The sequence below is a fragment of the Elaeis guineensis genome, chromosome 4 (genome assembly GCF_000442705.2).
Source record: "Elaeis guineensis isolate ETL-2024a chromosome 4, EG11, whole genome shotgun sequence".
NCBI classification, from domain to species: domain Eukaryota; kingdom Viridiplantae; phylum Streptophyta; class Magnoliopsida; order Arecales; family Arecaceae; genus Elaeis; species Elaeis guineensis.
This window is the reverse complement of record NC_025996.2, coordinates 7,761,898-7,779,671: the sequence shown is the minus strand read 5'-3', so window position 1 is coordinate 7,779,671 and position 17,774 is coordinate 7,761,898. Positions and strand designations below refer to the sequence as shown.

Below are 17,774 nucleotides of genomic sequence, written 5' to 3'. Positions count from 1 at the left end.
GTATGATAGTATGATACTGAAGAAGGAAAACAGTATCCCTTTGACTGGTATATAGAAGAGAATCTCATGTCCCATAGAAGGCAAAATAAAATAAACCAAACATATCCTTGCACGGTACTAGATTATTCACCAATTCCCTGAGAGGAAAAGCACTAATTAAGGATCATTGTGCATGGTGATAGCTTTGACGTTTCTTCTGCTGAACCAGCAGGGAACAATATCATCTCTTTGTACTCTCATGTAGAGCTCAATTACTTATACTGCTCTGTGCAGGAAAATAGTATAAAAACTATAATTATCGCTGAGGTTCATTACAAGGTATCCAAATTGGCTAGAATTACAATGTTTAAAATCCCTCTTGAATCAAATTTACAAGGCCAGAATAATACAGTTGCCTTACAAGAAACTAAAATAAAACACAAAAGAGAACATTACTTATCCACATAGAACGAGAGTAAAGAGTATATTATAGAAGGATGAGCTCCTTACACAACATGCGCAAAAATGCAAGCTAATACACTTCCACATTCCACTGCTCTGACTTCTTCAGGTTCTTTCTGTAATCCACCCAGTCAATACCTGCAAATTGTGCAACAGAATTAGGAAATTAGTGTGTATAACATATGATCTTCCCCCCATTTGTCTACACCATATTATACACATACCATCCTTAGCAGCCAAAGATACCATGATGTCATCAATACCCTTCTCCATTCCTTTTAGTCCACACATATATACATAGGTATCGTCCTTCTTGAGTAGATCCCACAGTTCCTCAGCATACTGCGCCATACGAGTCTGTATGTACATCTTTTCTCCCTTTTCATTTGTTTGCTCTCTGCTTACAGCAAAGTCGACCCTGAAATTATTTGGTGCCTTCTCTTTCATCTTCTCGAATTCCTACAGATCACAAGACAATGAGGTCCATTAAGAATATAGTATAAGTAATTGCTGACTATAAGATTTAATGACCAAAATAAACATAAAAGAATTTAGAATACATGATTCTATTATGAGAATTTTTTGAATTTATAGCAATAAGCCCACCTCCTTATAGAGCAAGGAGCTGCTTGTAGGAACTCCCAAGAAGAGCCATGCAAGTCCGTTGAACTGCATAAAAATTTTAATAAATTAAACTTGAATGTCCAATGATGAATTTAATTATTTGAAACATCGTGAGGATGAACTAATGGAGCCTGGTTAGCAATTCTTACAAACTGCAATTTTCAATAGAGACAGTTTCATCACATGTATGATATAAGTCGTTAAAGTTTTTTTTTTTTGGTCTTTGTTATTCATTTAAAGCTATAAGACATTTATCTTAGTGGATGACATTATTCTCTTATGTAGTTTAAAAGTTTCAGAAGGAATTTGCCACAAATATTATCCAATGACTTGCCTACTAAGCTATACTCATAAGACCTACTCATTTCTTGTTATGCAAAAAAGCAGTACCTTGTAGTCATCATGCTTCTCAAAGAACATTTTCCACAAGAAGGAGCGGAAAGGTGCAATCCCAGTTCCTGTGGCAAGCTGCAGCCAGCAAGATCATCAATAAAAACGTAAAAATATATTTACAAAATGTAATGGGCCAATGGATCAAATTACAACACAGAACTCGACATCTGAAAGAGTTAACAAGAGCAAAACCAGGTCACCAGATTACCATTATGATAGTTGCATTGGGATCCTTAGGCATAAGCATTTCTTTCCCTACTGGCCCTGTAATCTTAACTTCGGCACCAGGTTTCATGTCACCTTAAAAAACACAACGGCATGACATAGTTGGAACATCATCAATCACTTAATCAACTGAAAGTTTTAATATTAGGTTAGACAAAACATACAACAACAGGAGAAGAGGAGTTAAAATACCCACATAAGAAATTTGAGCAGACTCCTTTCACTATTTCCCCTTGCTCATTAGTATAAACAAGCCGCTTTACACACAGAGAAACCTGTACATGGAATGCATCTTGAACTCATAGTCACACATTCTATAGAAAGACTAGTGATGATATAAACATAGCTATTGGCTTATTCAGACCAATTAAATTAAACATCACATAAAACACACTTCCGTCAAAATTAATCATGAGACAGACCCACGAAATTATGAATCACAAGTTTCTGAAAGACACATCATAATGCATTGATGGATAGATAATACTCATAGCCAACAGGACTTCTGTCTGCATCTTGGAAATATACAACTGTTCTCAGAAATGGGGCAAAAAGGAAAAGAAATAATGATTACTCAAAGAATGATGGATTATAAAATCATGAATTTTAAGTACTTAATAAACACATTCTTATCTTTATTAATCAAAAACCAGAAGAAAGATCTCTAAAATTAGTAATTGCAAGTATTTGAGAAACAGAACCACCCCCATAGAGATGATTTAATAGTCTACCATAGCAATTGGAGACTTAATATAAGAGAAAAAGAAGAGTAATGGAGAGTTCAAACTCACTGTCTTGGAGTCACCAAAATCTCCAAGAGCGCTGCTGGCGATTGAGTACAACCTGAGCTTGTGTGGTTTTCCATTCTTATCAATTCCATCAGGGATCACACCAATGGACTGTCCCTCTCTGTATGGAACGTCACCTATAGAAAGCCATCATACATACACCATCAATCTGATCATCAGATATTAAAACTCTCTGCTAACGTAGTAACAGTAGGAAAACGAATAAACTTCCTTAAGATATAATTACAAGCATATAGAAAGGTGATCGATACCCTCGGTGCTGAAGACCATGTGCCACGTTTCTCCAGGTGCGTCATCGCCGGTGATTTTGGTGTTAAGGAGGCACCTCCCAATGTATGGCTCCTTCGGCTTATACTTGTTGACGACGACACCCTCGTCGTTCTTCTTGGAGATCTTCTGTACCTTGGCAGGCGTCTCTGTTGTCACCTGGGCTCTTATTGAGACCAGCTTCCCAGCTGTGGACACACTTCTTGGGTGCAAGCATGTCTGAAAGCAAGGATTCATCATCAACATAAAGCACCGACCACTATAAGATATCTGCAGTAAGAGGATCAGAGATTGTTTTACCTTGTGGAGACTGAGCCTCTCAGTAGTGGAGATGGAGGTTCTACTTGTAGGCAGGGCAAGGGATGAGGACTTGGAGGATGGGAAGGACACTGCAGCAGTTACTGCAGCAGAAGCCATTGTCTACTTTCTTTTCTGAATTCAGGGGGGGGAAGAGAGACAATGGAAGTGGAAGAAGAGTTAAAGGGAAGAGGGGGAGGGGGAGGGGGAGGGGGAGGGGGAGGAGGAGGAGGAGGAGAGAAAGAGAGGTGCTTAGAAAAGGGGTGGGAGAGGATTGGGAGATTTGAATGAGTGGAGGAGATTGGTGGTGGGAATGAAGTGGTCGTTGTACATTTTGGAGGGGCTTCAAGATATTAGTGGAATGGTTGTGGATAAAGGTCAATTTGTAACTCCAGTCTCACAATGCAATATCTGCCAGGGGTGTAATTGGTCCAGCCTAGGTTTGGTCCTCACCCATATCTAAAATGGTACGTAGAAGAGCCTACCTTAAATGCTACCCGAATCCACAAATCTACCGGGCTAAAAAATTCTTATGCAGTCTGAGTCTATAATAAATGCTATAGATTAAATTAATAAAAATAAAAATCAGAATTATATTTTGATTGATAGATGATTAGAAGTTGAGTTGAGATTGTAATTAATAAGATAATAATCATTAAAATGCAACTTAATTCCCAACCATCTGGCAACCAAAATATGGCTCTGCTAAAAAATTTTTGTGCAGACTTAGTCTACTACTAGTTCTAATGAAATCCGATACTTTGGTGCTGGTATGGCCGTATCACTTGTCCATATTTTGCATAGATTAATTCTTTATCATTGGAACCATGCAAAGTGACTTCAATTAAACAAATAATTTTATAAATTTGATGATCATACCATCCTCTTATTTCAAATTTACATCTCTTTAATTAAACATAATTTTATTGAATGACGACTTGCAAGGGATGATTAGATAATAAATCATCCATTTTGGAAGCTATTGGCTATAGATTATCTTTTTCGAATTCCCAGCATATTCCAAAGTCGGCATCTTCATCCAACCATAAGTCATGAAATGCCGATTTATATCAAATTCGCTAGTTTGGAGACCAAGAAATTATACTGTATCTGTGGAAGGATCTTGAAACAATTATTTCCTAAATTCGGTGCCATTTTCTGATTTCCTTCTAATCTTTCCCTCCCGCAAACCCTAACCCTAAATCTTCCAAACCCGGAATCTCCGAGATCCGGCCACTCGGCAATCATCCAGCGTCCGAAGAGATGCTGCTCTTCGATTCCCGAGCCCTCGTATTCGTTTGATCGTCCACTCCTTCCCTTCGAGTCGGATGAGGTATTCTTGTGACCAGATGAGAGTATTCTTAAATTATATAAAGAAAACCGAGGATCTTTGATTATTTTTCTTGGAAATTATTTAAAGGAAAAGGATTAAAGAAAACGAGAACCTTGGTAGTAGCATCGGTATTCTAATTGTTTGATAGAATGTCGCACAGGGAATCCTAACAATTTCAATTGGCTCATTGCTCCTTTTTTTTATTATATATGCATAATTATTTCATGAATGTCGCTTCGGAAAAAAAAATTTCTCCTAAAGTTGCATTATGGATCCGATGTGAGGTTTGAAATACAAACGGTTTTTGGTGAACACTATATGCTTGATATTAGATTTGACCCCTAACATCAATGATACATTGGTATAGTTGGTCGCTATCCTGTTAGGACGCCTTATATCAAATTTTTCTTTTTCGCCTTTTTTCTGTTTATGAATATTCTCTAGCAGATTCTTTGGAAGAGGAAATAATCTGTCCAGAAGTTATCCACTATTCTGGTGGTGCTTTTGACATTTTTATTTATCATTTTGGATGAAGATATTCAAAGCTTTTCTGATGAATTCTGATATTGTCATAGCAAATAGCTATGCATGAGCCTGAGAACTTACACAGTGAGCAGGTGAGGTAGTTGAGCAAACTTGTAACTGAGTGACTCCTTGAATCAAGGCTGTATAATTGCAACTCAATTTTATGAAAATTGCCATTATTAAATATATCAAGTGATCTTGGATACATAGTGAGTGTTAGCTTAAACTGTAAAAGCAAGAGAGGAACCCTGAAATGACTGTCCAGGCCCCAAAAATAACATATCAGCTTCCTAAACATGGGGGTGGGGGACAATCCTACTATGGACCGGATCCTTGTGTGGAAAATTTTAAGGAAGTAACAACATTCAGACTGTAATTGTTACCCTAGCTCTGATGATCATAATGGTGTTGAAATTTCATTGTTTCAATAGATGGAGAAGATTTTTGGAGAATTATTATTGATCCAATTTACCTGGAGAATATATTCACACTATAACAGTATAGGACATACACTATCTAAGCCATAATAGTTCACAGCTGCATAGGAGTCCTCTATGCAGTCTGACTGGCAGAGGTACTAAGCAATTCCTTTCAATGAATGTCTTTGGATTGTTAATTTGTTTTGGTTTTTGCAGATGACCGTGCTGCTAGATGATGGAGATACACTAAAGCATGATATGTGTTGTACTATATGTTGCCAGAAAAACTTAATTGGGCATTGGGCATGCCCAAGGGACTATACTTAGAGAATCACCACTTTTCCTATCTTCTAGCTTCTGTAGCTATGATGCAACCCAGGTTTGTGAGGCTGCTTTGATGATTTAGAGGTAACAACTCATTATTTGCTATTGTACTGTTTTAGAACCAGTTTCTGTAGATTAACAGCAACAAGTCACCTTCCTTTTTGCACAGCCAAACAAAAGAATATTTACAGAGCCTTGTTGAAACAGAGTGGTTCTTGTATTATGTTCAGATATGAGATCTACTCTCTTTTTTCACTGATAATAATAACTAGCAACAGCAATTGGAATTATAAAACATGGGAGGGGAGAATGGTAAACCAGTAGGGAGGTATATAAGAATGGATTGGAGCATGGGAGAGGTAGGAGGAAGAATATGACCAGCATCTCTTTCCTTTATTAGCTTTCCAATTAAGTCTTCATAAAGCACAACACCTTACAACCAGCCTCTCCCCTTTATTGTATGTTTGGTTGGCTAAGCAAATGACTCCAAGCAGAGCAAATCTTTCTAGAATGAGGAATGAAAATTATTTGTGACTACTTTTAAGGCGATATCTGTTGGCATTGGAATTAAAACTTTAGAAAATTTTACATATTCATTTTTAAATTTTTACTCTAAAAATAAGAAAGTTTTCACATTATTTTAGACTAATTTGTGTTACGCAGGTTTTTTATTTATGTAGTTTTGTTGACAATTTAAAATTTAAATTAGTATTTTTGCATATAAATCAAAATTAAGTATATTGGTATTTTGTATTGCGCATGAATCTATAACATAAATATATTATACACTCTTGAGCTTTAGTTGTTCGAAAATTTGTTATCTTTCATTTTCAGTAAAACTCAAAAACATATGGAATTTGAACATTTTGTTATATTTTTTGGGTTTAAATAGATCTTATATTGAATGCATGTGGCTACAAAATGTTATATTTAGTTATGTTAAAAATTATTTTTATCAAAATATCATATATTGAGTTATTCATATTAGTCTTAAAGATACCATGTTAAGGATTTTTTTAAGGCCTCAGCTTATCAATGGTTAATTTACTATCTCCTCCTTCGATTCAGGAAAAAAAAAAGGAATACTTATTGAAAATTGATATTATCTATCCTATGTGCTTAAATGGTCCCAATAATGGCTGGTTTACGTTAGTTTAGGTCAGTCTTGGTCAAGATCCCCAGCATTGCACTAACCAAAACTGACTGAAACATGAAATTGGGGATTGTTTTCAGCTTGCACTTGGCCAAAACTTGAAATCGTGGTTTTGCATCAGGCTAGACTCATATTAAAGCTTCAGTCTTCGAGCCAAAAGGCTAATAGGATTGATCCCTTTGTACCCTACCCCATTTTTCATTTTTTATTTAGCCCAAACTTAAGAGCCTCTTAATGTGGTAGAAGCGTATTGGAAAGAGAGAAGATCACCGACTACTTAAAGAAATTAATGAAGCAACAATATAGTTGTGAGTTGTGAAGGAATGCCATCTTTTTTGCTATGCCCAAGAACTAGAAAGAGATTCACTCTAATTTTATAAAAGATAAAATGAAAATTTTATTATAATCAAAGAAGTCTGTTTCCCAAGAGAGGTTTGGAGTGACCAGAGATCACATACACTTTGTAGTCCTAGTCAACTAATTAAGTCATATTATATTTAGTAATTTTGTAGTCTCACAAAATTAGTTCACTCGTTTCCTGGAGGCTGCAGGACACGACTTGCACCACCAATTCACAGTATTGCACGCCGCTAAACAAAAATAGAACAAAGAGAACTGGTATACTGTATGCTGAATACAAATGGCAGATATGGAAATTTTCTGACTGCAGCTTTGATTCTCAGTTGTATGCTATGTATGTAACTTGATTTCTGTTCATCAGCTGGTGTTCAAATTTTAGCCAACTTCTCCTCTCAATGAGAATCATGTGATTTTATTTGGAATTACAAGGTTTATTTAGATTTTGTAATACTTAACCCTCATAGCTTTTGTAGTTTATTTATAATCATTACTGTGCTATCATTATCCTAATAAACTTCTCATTTGTGATACCAGCTATTGGGAGTTGTAATATGAGTACTTTTGTCAACTATTTTGGTCATTTGCATGGTGTTTTAGGGTCTATGTGAGATTGGAAGTTTATATGATTTTTCTTTTTTTTTGTGCATTTTTTCCTCTCCTTTGTTTAGGGCTAAAACCGGATCGGATATAGATCGGATACCGGTATATCAACATTCATATTTATTATATCTGACGAATAAAAATATGGATACGGATATTATTTGGATGTAAAAATTCATATCCATATTTATTTTAAATGGATATGGATACTGAAAGTATGGATATAATAACAGATATAACTTAGATAATTAAACTTCATGACTACATAATCAAAGATATTATTTAATAGATGATAAATCAAGTTAATAACATATTTATATGGCTGTATATTTTTCTTAAAAATTAATAAGTACTATATAAAATTGTATAAAGTTACATATAAATTTGGATATTTGGATACGTATCGGATAGTTATCCATCTATATCCATATCCATTTTTTTTTAATGGACACGGATATAGATATGAATATGGATATTAGTTGGATCCTCAAATTTCTGTCCATATTTAGATTGATTTGGATACGAAAATGAATTCGGATGGATAATATCCATATCACTTTTACCCCTACCTCTATCTCATTTCTTTCTAGATAGCCAGTGGGATTTGCAGGTGAATTCCTGAGACTTGTGGCCATTGGAGCAACATTCAACAGGTGGGGATTGCTGTATCCTGAGAAAACCTGATCAGTTGAGGTTGTGCTCTAGAGCAGCACACTGTTCCTTTAATCGCAATGCTTCTTTGAAACCTTACCAAGTTCTGAAGCACCTGCTTCAGTGGCACCGTTGTTTCTTTTTTGATTTTCGGACGTAACTACTATGTTAGTCTGAATGTCTCTGTTCAATATAATGATGCAACTGCTGATGTTTTGTGACTTCAGCAATCCCACAGGATGACAGCATAGAAGGAAAGAAAAGAAAATTCTAAACGCTACCAAGTTTCATGAAAAGCTTTCCTGTTCACACAGCAGTACTTCACAAAAGCTCATACCAAAGTTTCCTGTACTGGTACCAGTGGCCGGATCCGCCGGCCGATGGTACAATACGGCACGTCTCTGTTCCATTGCGAACCGAGACGAACCGACGAAGGAAACCGGGAAAGAAAAAGAGAGAAAGAGAGAGAAATAGAGAGAGAGAGGGGGAAGGAGAAAGAAAAAGAAGGAGGAAAATCCACCGGAGGCCCTCCGACGGACAGCCGTGGCCGTCGGGCGGCGGAACGATCTCCCGCAGCTCCGCACAGGGAACAGATCGTCCCTGTTTCTCATTTTTTTTTTTTTAAATTTTTTCAAAATGAAGTCGGCAAGTGGTTTGCCGACTTAATTAAGTGAAGTCGGCAAACCACTTACCGACTTCGTTTTGAAAAAGCTTTTAAAAAAAAAAAATCCGAGAAACAGAGGCGATCCGCCTCTGTTCCCCGTGCGGAGCCGCGGGAGGCCGTTTCGCCTCCCGACGGCTACGGCTGTCCGCCGGAAGACCTCCGGCGGATCTCCTTCCTTCTTTTTCTTCCTTCCTCTCTCTCTCTCTTTCTATTTCTCTCTCTTCCTCTTTTTTTCTTTCCGGCAATGGCATGTACCGTTTTGCATACTGAAACCATCTCGGTTCTCCATCGGGATGGTTCGGCATGTTCTATATCGGGCGGTTTGGCCCGATATGGCAAACCCTGGCTCATACAGAGATTTTGAAAATTTGAAGTCTGTGACGGGACAAGTGAATAAACTATGACATTGCTTTACGACCATGACATTTGATTCTGTTAGTATCACATGGTAATTTATACAGCTTGACTGCTCTAAAAAGGTGCCATTTGTTTCCCCTTTTTTTTCCTATTGGGACACTTTTGCAGACATCATTTCCTAGTGGATCATGTGTTTTCCCTAAATAACCTTAAACTCCATTTTACCGCCATCTTGGTATTTTCTTGTGTCAGATGATTAAAACTTGTTGATTGTTCGAATTGAACCTGTGCTCACACAGACACATTAAAAAGGAAAAGAGATTGCTTCAAACTCTTGCTTGTTGGGTTGGTTTAGCACATGGAAAGTATTCAAAGCCTTTTTATCAATCATCAATCAATGTTCATATTTCATAATCACCATCACCTGTTAAAATGGTGCAGATCTTGAAGTGGAAGGTGTTTCCGTAGTTCAAGGATGATGTGGTCAAAAGGCATGATGACTGGAACTCGGCGTGTTCTTCTGACATGATTCATGTTGGCAGTGTTACGTTGCATGGAATGTAGTGTTGAAAAGATGCTGATTAAGCTTGTAGACCAAAATTTTGTACATATTATCCCATGTATGACCAGCACTAATTTCCCAAAGTTTAGAGTTGGCAGGAATCTTGGCACCGATCTGCCTTGAAAGAATCCAAGGGTACAAAAATGGGAAGCATATCGACTTTATCAGCAAGATTAGGCCTCCACATGGAAGACAACGTGTAGTGGTTGGACCAGAATTGCCAGCATCCATGCGCCGCCATTTTTTATTGGCCAGCATTAGTTTTTTATTTTGGTAGCTGGAAGCTCTGCTGTCAATTTAGGGTTTGGCGATCACACTCTAAACATGTTGGTCCCAAGGCCCTTGTGACGGGTTGGTGTCTCTACTTTGCCAAAAGGATTATTTCTCTTTTGGTTCCGCTTCGTTGCTTCTGGTGGCCGCCTCTGTTGATCTACTCTTATTCTCTTAAACTTGTCTTCCTCTGTGTTACTACTTCAAAGGGTATCAAGAATTTGCAAAAATCATCGGCAAGAGAAGGTCGTTTATTGGGTTTTTTTCCTTGTTGATGAGATTTAAGAGTCCATAGACGAACGGTTGCACACACTACTTTAAAGGGATCAAGAACTTGCAAGAAGCTTTGGCAAGAGAAGGTCTTTTACTCGGTTTCTTTGTTGTCGATGAGAAAAGAGTCCGTTGACAGAAGGTTGCACACCGTCATTATAAAACATTTTTACTCTTTTTTTTTTTTTTTTTCTTTTCCTCCCATATTTTCTGAGCTTTTACAGTGCAGTGGGTTAGTCATAAAATCAAATATTATATAATATGTACAATATACAGCTTGCAATCCACAGTAAGTGCAGTACTTGTCATGAAGGATCAGCGAGTCCGGTCCAATAGAATAAGAAACACGAAATTAAATTAAATATTGAGCAATCAACGTACAACACTGGAGAAGATATTATGCTTTATAATGAAGTAGTGCTGAGGGAATTAGATTCATAGAGTAGATTAATCTTCGATGCCAATGAAGTCATAAGCATTCGGCTGCCCAATTATCTGAAAAGTATAGTTGGTAAAGTGCGGCAAGCGATCACATGAAAACTATGTTTCTATTTCCTGTATTTTAATTGAATGTAAGTAGATATTATTCTTTGCAATTATTGCCGAATGTGGTACCATTGCTTTTATGTCTAACATTGTGTTATTTTTTCTGTCTTTTTAATAGATCTACAGGCAGGCCTTTTTCAATGGGGTTGAAAATTAAATCATTTGGTACTAACTTGGTCAGTGGATACCTTTAAATATTATGCATCGAACGATCAGTACTTTGTCGATCAATATTGATAGGATCATATTTATGCTACATACTGTCGGAAGGTAATGTGAAAACCATGATTAATTGGATAACCAACCAGGCTACTCACTTGAGTGGTGTCATTTGCTTCTCTGACATTTGGTGAATTACTCGTGCTCGAGGGGATCCAGAGTCAAAAAGTGCGGTGGATGATGGATAGCCTCCTAAATTGCAATCATAGGGAAGATGTCCTGTCAGATACTCCTTCGCTCCATGTCAGCTGTGAGATATTTTGTGTATTGCTTAGCTGTATATAATATATCATTTTTTTGAGGAAAAAAATAGCCGATGCAATTTTTAAATGATCATCGCTGCTATTTTGGCAGAGAGTTCAGAACGAAACATGATTTGGGCTTTCAGTAATCCAGAATTCCATAATTCTTTGACATAGGAATATCACTGCTCCCTATAAATGATGTCCAAATGCCACCAGTTTTTTGCTGTCTAGCCGGTCCTTCAGATGCTTTCCAGACCTCAAAAGTTTTTCGGCATTTGCTGTTCTTTTATTTGGCCTTCATTAATCTATGCGAGTCTGTGCGCAATTGAGCGATGCTTTCGGTGCTAGCGATGAGAGCGTGTCCAGTAGAATCGGAGGAGCCGATTGTTTTGTTCTCCTCCACTCCTCTTTTTTTTTTCTCTTATCCGCTTTGGTTACACCTAAGGCCTGATGGCGACTTTTAAGGGTGTATTCCTACGGATCTGCGCCCTGCTTTTGACTTTTATGGACTTGGAAGCTACAGGCTCTAACACGCGCGGGGGGGGGGGGGGGGGGGTGAAGGGTTTAAAATGATGTATGGGCACGCTTCCTAGAATGGGACCTCATTCCCTTTTTTTTTTTTGGGTTAATTTTCATGAAGTTCAATGATGGTATAAACAATTTTTACCAAAAAAAGATGGTATAGAGAATGCTTATTGCGTCACCCGATCTCGTCTACGAACCAGTTGACCTCATACACACTGTGGGAGTATGTCTATAGATCCATGGACTCAGCACGGCTACGCCACCCAAGGGTATCAAACTACTGCTAATGTAAATGAATAAATCGGTGCCTTTGCTTTCCTTAAACATGTCTCCGGCAACTACAGTGAATTTATTGAGTAGTCTTAAAAATACTCGGTTTGATGGTTCCAGACTTCCAGTTTATAGTGAGTTAGGTTTAGCGTAGGTTTCTATCAGACCTAAAAATGGGATTATAGCGCAAGGTTACGCGAAGCACTCCCAAGCGGCAGCTACACGAGTCCTTATCGTTGTTCTCATCACTCACCATTAAATAAAAACAGAAAACCAAAAGGTCAAATAAGAACTAGTCAGTCTCATTAGCAACAAATGTTAGACCATGAATAAAGAAAGAAGAACAAGAAATTATTGAAAGCCAATGATTCCTACATCAACTTTGTAATAGATAATATATATCCCTAAAGTTCGGGCAACTGACTTAGTTATTTGTTATGATCTAACATTAGTTTAGGAGGTTTCAAATTCTGATTGTAATCTAAGTTCGTTTAGCAGATTTTAAATTTTTTTTTGAGATCCTAAGTTAGTTTAGGAGGTTTTGTAATTTTATCCTTCTACACCTGTAGCTTGTAAATATAGTCATACCAATGAATGAATAAACGTAAGGTGTTGATTTCTTCCAATATTGGTATTCCTATTTCTCCTTTAGAAAGCACCTACAATTGGCCCAAGACACTATTATAATATCCGATGGCCAATTAGAAGCATTGGCCACGTGAGGAAATCTTGTAGGCTCTTTCCCATTGAAGTCAATATTGCAACAACAAACTGGTAGTTTTACATGATCTAAATAAGAAGATTTAAACTAGACTCATCTTGCAATGGGCTACAATTGAAGGATTTTCAAGGAGTTGGGTTGAGTCAGATGCAACAACAATCGTCTGGTCCCTCATGCTGTCCTTCGAGTGTCCTTCGAAAATGACTCATACAATATAGAAGGTGATCAAATTCATAGCATGCTTCAAGATATGGCACATCCATAGGAGAGGAAAACCTCCAGCATATTGTTTAAAATGCTAACCTTCAGATTGCAAAGCTTAATTCTTTGAGTAAAGCATTTTTTTTTTGGGTAAGATGGAGCACTCATACATTATGAGTATAAACACAGTCCAAAAAGTAAAAAAAAAAAACATCCTGAAATACTTATGGCACCTCGGAGATATTAATCCATACAATTCCTCCAGTGTACTGAGTTACAAAAGAGACCATCCAGACGATAGTACTATTGGCCTGACGTTATACATGTTTAATCTCAATATAGAAGCATCCCCTGATAAAGTGCCAACTAGAGCTTATTTCACTAGCACAAAGAGACCTTCCAACATGCACCTATTGTAGAAAGTAGGGACCAAGCACTGAAGTTGCATCAACTTAAACAAAAAAAAAAGAAAAAGAAAAAAAAGAAAGAACGGAATGTATGGCTAGTTTAACAATAAATAAATAAATAAAATAAATAAAAACAAAAACAAAAATAATTTAACTGACATGCATCAGTAGAGCATCGGTTTACCATTTTGCACGACCATACAAGCGACCATCAAAACAGATTCATGGGTTTTATAAAAATTGTTCACTTAATATACAAAAATTTATAAAAAATAATAGAACATTAGAAGCACACAAATGCACCACATATACCCAGCTGACCAAACTCCTTAGATTGGGGGAACAGAAAAATTGATGTATATACAGTTCGGAACCTTTGGATTGCCAAGAAGAAGAAAGCTCACACTGGATTAATATGGTGATCATCTAGATGCTCTTGACTGATAGAGCTCCATCCTACCTTTGGCCTCCGGCAACAAGGAATCCACCTGCAAGTCCTGCACCATGTGCCCCTGCTTCGAAGCCCAGGCGAGCACCGCGGGGACTCCGGCCTCCGCGAGCTCCTCGCTGTCGGGAACGTTGAGGGCAATGTGGCACAACAGGATTAACGCCTCGATCTGCACTTGTTCCCCCAGATACACCAGCTGGACGAGGTGCTTGGCCCCCCCGGCTTCGATGATGGCCTTGGAATGCTCGACGCGGAGGAAATTATCCTTGCAAGCGAATTTGGTCAGCGCGAGCACCGACTCTCTCGACACGATGGCTTCCCTCTCATCCAGCAGCCGCACCAGCGGGCCGATGACCCTCGTCTCCGTCGCCCGGAAGGTCCTCGACAGGCACCCAAGCGCGGTGATGCTAGGAATCAGAAGCTCATCGAAGACGCCCTTGTCGACGATCCGGAGGAGCTGGTCGAGGACCGCCTTGGCGGCAGGCGCGGTGGGCTTGAAAGCGGAGCGGCGGAGATCGGGGCTGTTCTCGGCGACGCGGGCGATCTCCATAAGGGCCATGACGGAGTTGTAACGGACTTCTCCGGAGCCCTTCTCGAGGAGGACGGCGAAGCAAAGGAGGGCGCGGGACTCGGTGATGCTCTTGCAGATGGCCAGGCTGTTCTTGGCCAGCTGCCACAGCGCCTTGGCCGCCATCGCCTTCATCTCGGCTTTGGTTGCCGGGTCCTCCGAATCCCTCCCCTTGGTTCCGAATCCGGAGGAGAGATGGGGCTTCGAGGGGGGCACGGCGCCGTTGGCTGCCGCAGCGGTGAGTTTGGAGAATTTGGCGGAAGCCATGGTGGATTGGATCACGGAGTGGATTTGGGACCGCGCATTGGGATGATGCGGGAATTGGCTGCTGCTGCTTCTGTCGTCATCGGAATTGGGTTTTTTGGTAGTGGTGGCGAGGACGACGGAGTGGATGGACATGGCCTTGGAGGTGGGTATGATGGAGTACTTGCTGTGCTCCTGCACGGTCTCGAAGGCGAGGTGGCCGACGAGGACTCGGATGACGTTGTTCTGGGCGAAGAGGTCCTGGCAGGCGGGGTGGTTGGTGGCGAGCTGGGCGACGGCCCAGGCGGCGGCGGCCTGTGCGCGCATGGGGCCTCCGTCCTTGAGGAGGTTGGTGAGGGCGGTACACACGCCAGTGTGGAGCATGCGGTCGATGCTCTCCTCATCGCGGCCGAGGAGGCCGAGGGCGCGGGCGGCGTTCTCCTGGCCATCGACCCGGCCCTCCTTGACGAGGCGGAGAAGGGGCCACACGCCGTCCTCCTCGATAATGAGCTTGGCGTAGTGGAGGTTGTCGCGGGCCAGGGAGGCGAGCGCGGCGGCTGAGTCGGAGCGGGCGTCGAGCGAGCCCGTGTGGAGGGTGGCGATGTGGTCCCAGATGAGGAAGAGGATGGGCTCGTTCTGGGCGATGGGGGGCAGTCCGTGGAGCTGGTCGTCGTCGGCCCCCGCGATGGAGACGCGGAGGAGCCATGAGACGTCGGCGATGGAGTTGTCGAGCTGGGTGGACATCTTGGCGAAGGCGGTGGTGGGGATGATGGTGAAGACGCGGCGCATCAGGCCGTGGGCGCGGCACTTGGACGCCAGGCCCAGCGCCTTCTGCAGGACCAGCTCGGTGTCCAGCATGATGCGGTGGGCGGGGCGCTCGTAGAGCTCCGCCCGCGCGGCCTGCCGGAGGAGGGCTGCCAGCTTTTCGGTCTTGGCCTTGAGCTCGATGCACTCCTGCCGGCAGGTGTGCGCGTCACCCGCTTGCTTGGTCACCAGGTCCGCCAGCTGGATCGGCTTTGCCAGGATCTGCTTCACTCCGTCCCCCATCATCCCTCCTCCACCTCTACCCGTCCCAATTCCCCACCAACAATTGTTGCTCCTCCGTCCTCTTTCCTTCTCCTTGTCCTCCGATCGATCCGCCGATGTGGGACTAAATCGAGGACCTCAATCCTCGACCTTTTTCTGTGCAGAATACGGCGAGGTAGATATTTCTCGATTTTGGATCGAGTTGGAGAAGGTTGAATGCGATCTTCTCCTCTTCTATTCTCCGAAGATGGGACGGAAGGAGGAAGAAAGAAGGTTTTTGCGAGGTCAAACGCGTGTTTCCTCTGCTCCACTTGGTTTTAGCATCTAACCGAGTAATTTATTCGCTTATTTCCTTTTTTTTTTTTTTTACAAAAAAAGGGGAACAGAGAAAAGGGAATCCGCTCATCGGCGATTAGATTACGGCCGGGGCGGGGAGAGAGCCAGCTCCGTTCCAGTTCACGATGGTCCAGCTTTCCACCCGCTCCAGATGGGTCCCACTTAGCAGATATATAGTACTAAGATGGACAGCTCTCGCGTTACCACGGAAATGAGCGTGGTCCCCTGCGGTACTCGCGATTCCGTGGGGGACATCGCGCGCGATGGGCGGTTGCACGCGGCCACGCACGACCTACATCGCACGGCCTGCTTCCGCGCGCAGCCGTCCATTATGCGATGGACTGTGCGCGCGATGCACACCGTAGGATCCATACTTCCCGGGAATATATTGTAAAAGTATTTTTCAACGTGATGCACGACGTGTGGCGGGGATGAGGGTAAGCTGCCCGCCTTCAAAAGTATCTGTCCACGTCGATACTTTACTCTCCAGTCCGAAAGCCACACTGGATTCTCTAGCCTGTTCAGCTGCCCGGTCAGCACCAAAAAATTGGGTGGGCCGCCAGTGGAGACTGTTGCGTTGTAGTGGACTGAAGGAGCATGCGAAATTCTTTGTATACCGCCCGTGGCGCAGAAAATCTGATGCGGAGAGCACCGCATCTTTCAATTGAACCATCATTATTTTTTAATATATATTTAATATATATTTAATATTTATAATATTTTTTTATTTAAAATTTTTAATGATAAAAATATTTTTTTTAAAAAAATTATGATATCCTATGCTAATATTATAGCATCCTGCATTGAAATTATGATTTCCTGATATCATATTTTTTTCAAAAGATGTCATAAAAAGGAAAGAATATTTTCATCATTGAAAAATTGATGGCATAATGTTTAACAGGATGTCATAAAAGTAAAAATATCCTTCTCCTCTATGACATCCCGTGAAAAAATTATGTCATTAATTTTTTAATTACGAAAATATCTCTCTCTCTTTATGACATTCTATGCAAAAAGTCATAATTTTAATATAGAATATCATAATATGTCATAATTTTTTTCGAAAGAAAATATACATTTTTATTGTTCAAAATTTCAAATGAAAAAATAGAATTATGAATAATAAATATCCATGGAAACGCGATGGCTATGTGGTCCAATAAGATAAAATGGTGTACTTCACATCAGATTTTGTACGCCATGGATGGTGTACAAAAATTTTTCGAAGGAGCATTCATTCCCATCAGTATATAATTCGATGAGGGTGACAAAATATGATCCAATTCAGTCGGTATTGAATCTGCTATAAATAAATTTGAATTTGGCATAAACAGATTCAAACCACAAACTGTTTAACCCATTTAATATGAGAATAGGATAAGATCCCATAAATGGATTGGCCTTATATACTGTTTAAATGACAAATGGGTTGGCCGTTTCCATTTGGGCCTGGGCCTGCTTCGGTGCAGAAA

The 17,774-nt window shown here is 40.4% G+C and overlaps 2 protein-coding genes and 1 long non-coding RNA gene across 5 annotated transcripts; 1 reads left to right on the top strand and 2 right to left on the bottom strand.

Annotated features, from left to right (window-relative positions):
* Positions 1-268: 268 nt before the first annotated feature.
* On the bottom strand, positions 269-3,283 carry LOC105044080 (ferredoxin--NADP reductase, leaf isozyme, chloroplastic). The gene is made up of 9 exons (XM_019849839.3): positions 3,060-3,283; positions 2,744-2,978; positions 2,475-2,608; positions 1,880-1,958; positions 1,667-1,758; positions 1,456-1,533; positions 1,048-1,110; positions 666-900; positions 269-579 (listed from the first exon to the last, which is right to left on the bottom strand). Exons 1-9 carry the CDS (start codon positions 3,174-3,176, stop codon positions 512-514), a joined length of 1,101 nt encoding a protein of 366 aa, XP_019705398.1. The 5' UTR covers positions 3,177-3,283; the 3' UTR covers positions 269-511.
* An 831-nt stretch (positions 3,284-4,114) lies between these two features.
* Positions 4,115-10,400, top strand: LOC105044081 (uncharacterized). Of its 3 annotated transcripts, XR_831835.4 has the most exons (4): positions 4,115-4,389; positions 5,550-5,741; positions 8,361-8,463; positions 8,649-8,787. It is a non-coding gene; the product is annotated as an uncharacterized lncRNA (long non-coding RNA). The 3 variants fall into 3 exon arrangements; XR_831834.4 differs by having other exon boundaries at positions 4,134-4,389; positions 8,361-8,796; XR_002164525.3 differs by lacking the exons at positions 8,361-8,463; positions 8,649-8,787 and adding an exon at positions 9,884-10,400 and having other exon boundaries at positions 4,137-4,389.
* A 3,484-nt stretch (positions 10,401-13,884) lies between these two features.
* Positions 13,885-16,400, bottom strand: LOC105044082 (uncharacterized). Its single transcript, XM_010921879.4, has one exon. The coding sequence runs from the start codon at positions 15,985-15,987 to the stop codon at positions 14,101-14,103; it is 1,887 nt and encodes a 628-aa protein (XP_010920181.1). The 5' UTR covers positions 15,988-16,400; the 3' UTR covers positions 13,885-14,100.
* Between the last annotated feature and the right edge of the window lie 1,374 nt (positions 16,401-17,774).

Coding starts and splice junctions, on each gene's coding strand:
- LOC105044080 (XM_019849839.3), bottom strand. CDS start 3,176: ATGGCTTCTGCTGCAGTAACTGCTGCAGTGTCCTTCCCATCCTCCAAG. Junction 1,759..1,879: donor AGTCTGCTCAAATTTCTTAT/GTGGGTATTTTA, acceptor GTGTTTTTTAAG/GTGACATGAAACCTGGTGCC. Junction 580..665: donor ATCTTTGGCTGCTAAGGATG/GTATGTGTATAA, acceptor CACAATTTGCAG/GTATTGACTGGGTGGATTAC.
- LOC105044082 (XM_010921879.4), bottom strand. CDS start 15,987: ATGATGGGGGACGGAGTGAAGCAGATCCTGGCAAAGCCGATCCAGCTG.